The 9,472-nt window shown below is 40.4% G+C and overlaps 1 protein-coding gene across 1 annotated transcript; it reads right to left on the bottom strand.

The window, feature by feature from the left end:
- Window positions 1-991: 991 nt before the first annotated feature.
- On the bottom strand, window positions 992-9,183 carry LOC18423189 (nitrate reductase [NADH] 1). The gene is made up of 4 exons (XM_006827791.4): window positions 6,808-9,183; window positions 6,205-6,345; window positions 3,102-3,334; window positions 992-2,519 (listed from the first exon to the last, which is right to left on the bottom strand). The coding sequence occupies exons 1-4, from the start codon at window positions 7,826-7,828 to the stop codon at window positions 1,188-1,190; spliced, it is 2,727 nt and encodes a 908-aa protein (XP_006827854.2). The 5' UTR covers window positions 7,829-9,183; the 3' UTR covers window positions 992-1,187.
- Between the last annotated feature and the right edge of the window lie 289 nt (window positions 9,184-9,472).

Here is a 9,472-nt window from a genome sequence, read left to right as displayed (position 1 = left end):
TTAAGGTGGGGTATTTCAGTAATTTGATGGTCGAAAGGCTTTCACTTAAATGATAAAAATATCTCTAATTACGCAATATAAATAAAGAATGTTTTGTTCAATATTAATAATGCATATGTTTTGTTCAATATTAACAATGCATAACAACTAAAAGAATTTTTATAATTTAATACGTACAAAGTATTTAATTGTAAAATAACAAAAATATCTTTAATCGTTCTACATTACTAATAACTAAAAGTATATTATTTATTTGTGCTGCAAAACAACTAGAGGTATTGTCGTCATTCAGTTGACACCTCTTAAAGACGAAATTACAAAAAAGATTGTCGACAAAAAGACCATTTATCTTTTGTACATGGATGTCACAAAATTGGATGGATTGGGATGAGTTATGAAGTCTGAGAAATGTTTTTAGTAACTTTTGTGTTTATTTAATAACACTTATACAATGCTCCATTTTGATATTTAAAAGACAATAATGATTGTGATCTTTATGTATAAAAGATACATAGTTACAATCTCATTACAAAATATCTATAGTTGTTCTCATGCCAAATACTGAACAAAGATAATTTAGGTATTTTTAATTATCTTTTTAAAGAGATATCTAATTAAAATGAAAATAAAAAAGCGTATACTCAATAATATTGTAAAGGGTTTCATCCCTTCAATGATAATGTCTCAAGTAAAAAGAATAATAAAGTATGTATGTATCTGCTTCCCACAACAATAGCATACTCTGTGGTCAAGAGATTGGGCCACTATATTGATATACATATTAAACCACTATAAAGAATCTCTCCATTGAAAAAGATTATCAAAAGAAAAAAAAAAATCTCTCTACTGAAAAAGGAAGAGATGCCATTACCCCAAAGAGAATCATCTCCATAGAATAATTGCAGGTACTGTACCAGTGGCCCGGCCCATTACCAACCCCACAAAGTGCCATTGTAGCTTGTTTATTATATAATTTACAATAGCAATAAAGTGGACAAAATCAATGGCTTCATTAGAGAAAGAATAATAGGCACGATCGTGCCTCTACACTACCCAGCCCGCTCCTGTACCGATCTTATTTACACAAAAGAAAAATAATGCAGGAACCGCAGTATATACAGTGAAGAGAAAGAGAATGAGTTTTTAGAGAGAGTAAGTATAGAGAGGGAAAGACACGTTTGCTTGAACTAGAACAGTAAGCACGAGTTCTTCACATCATAATCCATCTTCTCGAGATTAGGCAATACAGCAAACTGGATCATAGGAGAAGGACCACATATCAGAGCGAGAGTATCATCTGATCCACCAGGAATATGCTCCCTCAAAATCCCCTCAGTTATGTACCCAACACTGTAACTCCAACCGTGGTCCTTAGGATTACTCAACACGTACCAGACCTTGAGTCTCGAATCCTCTCTCGCCCACTTATCGATCTCAGTTCTCAGCAGTATGTCTTCTTCTCTGCGATTCGCATACACCAGGTGCATCTCAGTGTGGTCCTCCGGGTCCTTGAGAATGGCCTGCATAACTTGGTATATAGGTGTGATCCCAGTCCCACCAGCTAACATGGTGAGCCTCTTGGCTTGCCTGTGTTTGCCCCCAACTGTGAACCCTCCTCTCCCTGTGTACTCAATGTGGCCGACGGGCCCCTTGATATCGACGATGGAGCCAAGGGGAAGCGACTCGAGGTACTGTGACATGAGCCCGCCATTCGGGAAATTGGGGTGCACTCCCTTGAAGTAGACCTTGATCAGGAGATCGAACGAGCCGACCTGGTCAGGTGGGCTCGTCGGTGTGTAAGATCGGATACAGAGTTTCCCCTCGATCTTTGCTGATACCATCAAGTGCTTGCCGGTGGGTAAGCCCAAAACATGATCAGGGGTGGGGAGGCTGAACCTAAACAAGCGGGAGTCGTCTGAAAGAATGATCTTCGATGTCAATGTGCATGGTGTCTTGGCCCTCGGGACTAAGGCCACAGGCCTAGAAACAGAGCTTTCACTAATGGTGGCCAAGTGGGAGAAATTTGAAGCACCATGCACTGAAGTGTTTGGTGAATTGTCGGCGGATGAGGAGGAGGCGTAGCCCGTGGTGATGAGCTCGCCAATCCTATACGACTCGAGCATCGACTTTGCCTTGTCGGAGTGGATGGCATCGAATTCATCAGTGCAGTCGGTGCCTGCATTTATCAGTATACTGTCCGCACCGCCGGGATGGTCCTTCAAGAACTTGGTGCAGTCGTAGACGTGTCGGTGGACCACAATCCAGGCAGACTCGGCGGTGGAGTGACGCTGGACCTCGGACATGGAGAGGCTCTTGGATGCGGTGTTCATGAAGGGGGAGGAGACACTCTTCTTCAGGGTTTTGGCCTCCTCGAACGTCTCAAGATGCTTTTGGCGCGCCATCCAGCCACCGGACTGGCTGCCTGGCTGGGTCGGGTGCTCGAACACCAGACCAATCTCGCCCTTGTGCGGTCTGCAAATGTTGGTTTTCACCTTAAACCAGCAGTTATTCATCATACCCTGTAAAAAATAACGAGCAAACCTTCAACAAGGTCTCTCCAATGGAGAATGCTTACATACCATTGTTGGAAAACATGACCCGCCCACAGTGCTCGACCCTTGACCGAGCCGAGTAACTTGGAATGCCAAGGCAAAAACTGTTAAAAATAAAAATAAAACAAAAGCTTGGAAAAAGGTAAAATATGTTTAAAGTGAAATTAAACAAAACGCATGGGTTAAATAAGTAATGAAAAATGGATTTTGAAAGATTAATTAGTAAGAAGGGTATTTTGGAAATAATATGAAAAAAAGGGAAAATGTAAAATGACCAAAACATTGTCCAATATTTGTTAAAATGATAGAAATATATATAAATATATATTACAGATAAATTCTTAATTTTAAAATATTTTATTACCAATCGATTTTTTTAAAAAAAATTGAATTGTTTTTAATCCCCGAGTCGGATCACCTCACTCAGATACTCCAGCATACCAGGGTGATAATCCCAAGTTATTTGGGTAAGTCCGAGTTGGTCCGGCCGAGATTTTAAGCACTACTTACACAGAAAGAGGAAGAAGGAGATAGGTGCTTGATACTCACCATGACGTTCCAATTGAGCTTCTCAGGCTGGGTGTTGTGGGTCTCATCCCAAGCCCGCACAGCAATCTCTTTAGTAGCTAGAAGGTCCAAAACTTCCAGCTCCAAGGACCAAAAGCACCAGCACCAGTACTTGCCATAGCGGTTAGGCCTCTCAGGGTGGTCAAGACTGCACAAGAGCCACGTCTCACCTCCATCAGTGGTCACCTCAACTCTAGTAACCTTTTTGCCCCCACCTGCTCAAAGCACCAACACATGAGTCACGTTTCTGACGAGGCTGTAAAATTCTCTAATAATATAAAAAAAAATTATATAAAAATATCATTTATTTTCAATACAATAAAATCACAATCATAGTTGTTCGTCATATATCAAACTAGGTTCTCGTAAACTTCCAACACATAAATCACGTTGCTGTTGGGGCTGTAAAATTCCCAAATGATCTAAAAAAGGTTCTATAAAGATATCATGTCATTTTAGTTTGAGAAAGTCATTCATTTTTGTCCGTCACATATCAACAGGTTTCTCATAAACTGCGTACATAAACATATCTCATACTATATAAGAATCGGGTAAGTGTAATTGTGTCGTTGATTAGATTCAAAACTGAGTGTCTCACGATATACCTACTATTTTTTAGGTGAGTATGTTCTTTTTCTAGAGGAGGGCCTATACCTTGATAGGAATTTAGCCGAGTAAGAGTAATTGTGTCATTGATTAGACTCAAAACTATAAGTGTCTCACAATATAATACCTACTATTTTTTAGGTGAGTATGTTTCTTTTTTAAAATGAAGGCCCATACCTTGATAGGAATTGAGCCTACGATGTTGCGTTGCAAACCATCAAGCGTTCACCAATTAAGCGCGGGCTCTTTTAGGATGCAGAGTGTGCCCTACTTGTGTAATAAACATATTCTAAATAGCTATTAATTGGAGCTTGGACTTTGTGCGTCATGGGTTTTCCTTGGTCTGCTGGATTAACGATAGCAACCTCAAAGACAAGCCTAGCATCACGCGAAAGGCCAAAGGACCACCGCATCTTTTACGATTACAACTCATCCGCTCAAACCAATACTTGACCCTTGGTATAAAGGTTGGGACATTCGTACTTCCTAACAATCACTTTCTTTTCCTATCGGATTGGTGACTGCGATGGTCCGAATAGGCAATCCAGTTTATAAAAGAATAAAGGGAAACACTACGTAGTTATGTACAAACATTAAAAATTAGTAGAAATATGAAAAGATTCAGATTCCTTATGGGAGGGTCAGTACGGACTCTTTTTTTTTTCCTTTAGTTTTTCCTCCAATGTTATCAATGTCAGATCAGTTTTAATTATTCGTTTTATTTTTTTGAACCTAAGATTTGGAGATGTTTTTGGTGCAATGCAAAAAATCGAACCCCTAATTTTTTAATTTCTAGAGTTGTCTAACAGTTCAGACACTGAACTAGTCCAAAAGTGACCTGAATCTTAAGTCACAGCCCTATGTTCCAAAAAAACAAAAGAAAAAATTTAAAACTAGTTTTAAGAAAAAAGTGCACAAAAAAAAAAAAAAAAAAAAAAAGATACGCAAAGAGACAGACTCTCGGCATAATATTTGAGAAAATATGGATCATTTCATATTTCCCACTAATTTTTGTGTCTGTACGTAATTTTAAAATATAAAATAAAAAAAAAACAAACAAAAATAAAAAATAAAAGATCACGTTGAATTGGTTAGTTTTTAAACAGAACTGATCCGTTCGATAAAAGAACCGACCAGTTCTTAAAGAAAACTAGCTAATTCCCAATGGAGGGGCCAAATCGATCTTGTCCCTATACATGGTGAGACCAGATCGATCTCACCAATTCTTAATCTGAATCATACAATCATGATCCGAATGGGCGTCTTTTAAGACCCTGATCGGAGCTGAGCTCTGTGTCTTTGTTATGTGGCCCCGTTGTATTACGAGGGACGCCATACCACCGTAAATAAGCACGCAGGGCAATTTTCCCACGGGTTATGACGTTTGAAAATTTTGAAAATTATTTAGAATATGACAAAAGCTATCCATGACATCTTTCAAAATACCTCCCCAGTCTTACTTTCAAGTCCCAAGCCATATTTTGAAGCTTATTATGCCAGCAGTTCCACGGAAAAAGGAACAACCTAGTTGTTTGCTATTTTATATAGTGTACTTTCACGTCCTTCTCATAAGGGCGTCTTTATTTTATGGGGAAAAAAAAATGGAACGATGTATAGACGGTGGATTTGAATCCGGATTCATTGCTTATGCCTAACATCATAGTGTTTTATCAAGGAAAATGAGTGGTTAACATAAAAAACTAAAAAGCACTTTTCAATTTTTTAAAGAGTGCCGTGCCGTTTGCATAAAGTTGCCCATTAAAGTAAGAGGCAATTCAAAACTTATTAGAGTCGTTAGAGAATTTATTTTCGAATCTAATTATAAAAATTTTAAATTTAAAAAATAGTAAAAATATAAAAGATTTGAAAAATAGGCTGCTATTTTTTAGATCCAAAATCTTTTATCTTTCCATATCGGTACATCTCGATGTCGGTTGAGATGATCGGTTAAAGGATTTTTTAATAACAAAAAAAGTATTTTCTGATAAATTTTGTGGTGCTTGATGTGCACCTTAATTCTACAATTTTAAGTTGCAACTTTACATAACCTTTTTTTTGGATACGGTTCCCATGAGTCTATGTAGAAATGAGTCCCTTTTTTTTGATGGATTTTTTATCCAATTTTTAATGACATATTATATCTAATATAGAGATTATGAATATAAAAAAACAAAATAAATCTTAAAAATAAAAAATATTAATTTTGTGTAAAAAAACATTTGAACTATTAATTTCAATTATTTTTGTGTCCACCTTTAAAATGTATGCTTTACCCATCAGGTGATACAAATATAGAAATACGTTCCCCGACGCATGAAACTTTTATCCCATTGAACAAAAAAACATGAGAGTCGCATTCAGCTCTCTCTCTCTAGGAGAAAAAAAAACCCTAAAAAGAGAGAGAGAGAGAGAGAGGAAACAGGAGGGGCATCTGCCCGGAGCACAGGACGCAAAGAGATTCGAACTGGGTCCCACTTACCGGAATATGCGTATCCCTTCATCGTGTAGGGCCTCTGCGTGGTGGCCGAGTTGATTGGCAGTATCTCCTCGTGGCTCGGTGTCGTTATAACGGAGTTAATATTCAGCTCGTTGATTATGTATTCCGGCTTGTACCACCACCCTGCCATTCAACACACGCAAATACCGTTTAGCATCTCTCTCTCTAGCTAACCTTATTTGTCTCTCTAAACAAGACAGTTCTATCTCTCTCTAGCTACCAGTCTTTCTCTCTCTAAACAAGACAATAACCATTAAAGCCTTGACTTCTCTCTCTCTTCACACGTAAACAGTAATGGCTTTCTCTCTCTAAACAGGACAGAGCATTAAAGGCCTTACTTTTCGTTTCATACACGTACACAACGGACTCTGACGTTTTTCTTGGAAACGTACGCTAATTTTTCTCTCTCTGGATACAGACTTCTTCAAATCCTAAAACTTTCTCTTTCTAGAACTATACTTTCTCTCTCTAGAACCGTAAACTACAATACAGAAGAAAGCCTTCAGTTTTCTCTTTCTCTCTCTAGAACTACACTTTCTCTGTCTAGAACTATAAACTACAATACAGAAGAAAGCCCTCCCTCACCTTCGGCGTTTGCGAGCTCGGCGTCGACATGTGAGGGCAACACCCTGTTATCCTTGTAGTGATAGTGGTTTTCCGACTCCTTCTCGGTCACCACTATGCGCCTCAGCCACTTCACCATGCGCCCGCCGATGAAACCCGGTATGATCATGCGCACCGGGTAGCCGTGGTCCGGCGCCAAAGGCGCACCATTCTGCTTATATGCCAATATTATATCACGCACAGGATCCATGGCGAGCTCACGTCTCAAGCTGGTTCCATACTTGGATCCCCCACCACCAGGTAAATCCTCTGCCCCCTCGAAATAGACGTAGAGCGCCCCGCGCTTTCGGCTCATGATACCGCATCGTTTGAGCACGTCGCGCAGATGAGCTCCTCGCCATACTGATGTTGATATGCCGGATGCTCCCCAATTGAAACCGACGGTCTGTTTAACCATGTTCTGCTCCTTGCGCCGGTTGCCGGCGCATACGAGAGTGACGGGGAATTCGTGGGGAGCGAAATCATTGACGATCTGGTCCATGGTGAGCTTGGTAGGGCGGCTCACCAGTCCGCTCACCTCCACTGACCACTCGTCCCACGTGCCCTTCGGAACCGGCCCGTGGTTTCGCACGTAGTGGAGGGGTGCTGGGGTGATGAACCCATGCTGCATCAGCTTCGGGAGTGGGGGTTCACAGTTGAAAGGGTGCTTTCCAGTGAGTCGAATCAGAGAGGGGTGGCGCTTTACCCACGAGTCAGCGGTGCCTTCATCACGCGGGTCAAGGATTGGGGCCTCAGATACGGATGAGGGGGGCCATTGAGGCCCAAGCTCATCATCTTCGGATTCCGACTCAGTGTCAGGGTCGATAGTCTGGTGTTTTGTGGCAGGAAGAGAGGAGGATCTGGTGGAGGTGAAAGAGCGCGACGAGTTGCGAATGGGGGAGTCAGGGCGGGAGTGGGGTGACTTCACAAAGCCAATTCCGGGGACTTTGCCAAGGCCTGACTCCAGGCGAATGAACTGCCGATTCTCGACAGAGGCCGCCATGGGAGCCTAGGGCCAACAACCCTGTGAAAGTGCTCGATTGAGAAAGAGTTACTGCAGAGAGAGAATGAGGAGTGGTCTATTGAAGAAAAGTGAGAGGAGGGAGAAAGGAGTTATATAGAGAGAGGAGAGGGGAGGGGAGGGGAGGGGAGGGGTTGGTTGGGTTGTGTGGAAAAGAGAAGGAAGGGGCCGGCCCAAGGCCGGGTTTAGGAGGGAGTGGGGCTCACTCTATATCTTTCTCTCTCTAGAATTGTAGAGAGAGAAAGAGAAGCTGTGAGCGCCGCCTGGACGTGAGGCCTACAGTTTAGAGATACAAGGGGGCCTAATGGATTGTGAAGTGGCGGATGGGAGTAGCCAACAGCCAAATAATGAACCTACACACACGGGCCAAGGTGACTCCTTCTGCTCTCAAAGAGCCAACCTTTCACCCTTTTACCCATCCCCCCCACCCCAGATGCGGCCTTTCGGAACAAACCCACCAATCGCTGCCCTTCTACTACCAGTACTCCACCTTGCATTTACAACCCTCTCCTCTCTTTTCCCTGTTTCGTCTAAATTCTTATTCTTTTTGGTAAAAAATTTATACATTCTCCAAAAGCATCTCTCTCCTACCAAAGTTACTCAAGGGAGTAGGTTTGACCCAAAAGATTTTCTACTCCCTTACGAGTATGCTATTCGTTTACTCCGCTTCGATAAAACATATGTCAGGGATACCTTTTTGGGATGTATTCTCTACAACCAGTGAGAGACTAATTTTAGTTTTAAAATAAATTCTGAAATATTCACTATGTATCCGAAAAAAAGTAATGCCTGGAGAGACTAATTTTAGTTTTAAAAGAAATTCCGAAATACTCACTATTATGTACTGGAAAAAGTTAATGCTTCAAGATTGAATCGAGAGTGTCCAATTTTTGAAGGGTTAGTTGTACGTGTGGCAAAAAGGCAAATTCAAAGTTTTTCTTGCGGAAATAACCATATAGTGATTCTTTATGTAGTTTGCAAAATTTTAGAATAAAAATAACCTCTGAAATAGGTCTTTTCAGTGAGGGAGTATATACACAATATTGCTCCTGCAGGAGCACAGTAGACACGCTTCTGTATAGAACTTCATATTCTATTATGTATATTTATTTTGGAGTATGCACAACAGCAATATCTAGGGGAGTAACTTGAATTTTTATGAGCACCTCACATGCTCATCCATAAATGATAGAAAATCTTTGAATGAAGTTGTTATAAATTTGAGTCCAAGTAGTATATGCTTAGCACAGCTAAATTAGCTGGGTTAAGGGGATTTTTAACCGCTTTACATGCTATTATCTCAAGAAAAAATATACAAAGAGACCAATTACTTTTAAAATAAAGAAGTCACAATCACTTTTGTTCATCAGATTTCAAATCGATAGTTTGAGTGTATCAATGATTACAATTGAGGTTAAAAAAAAGTCGGATTTCAAATCGGGTAGTTTGAGTGTATCAATGATTACAAACGAGTCCAAAAATAAATGCTTGAATGCAATCTGTCATCCAATTTGACATCTCATAACAATTGTGACCTCTTTGTAACATCTCATAGTATACAATTCCTTATCTCAATTAAAAAAGGGCAGTGATCTCATGCAAAGTTGTATAGAGAGGCTCATAACT

Source organism: Amborella trichopoda, chromosome 4 (genome assembly GCF_054954075.1).
Source record: "Amborella trichopoda isolate Santa Cruz 75 chromosome 4, AtrichopodaSantaCruz75HAP2 v2.0, whole genome shotgun sequence".
NCBI lineage: Eukaryota > Viridiplantae > Streptophyta > Magnoliopsida > Amborellales > Amborellaceae > Amborella > Amborella trichopoda.
The sequence above is the reverse complement of the archived record's forward strand: the minus strand, read 5'-3'. Positions and strand labels throughout refer to the sequence as shown.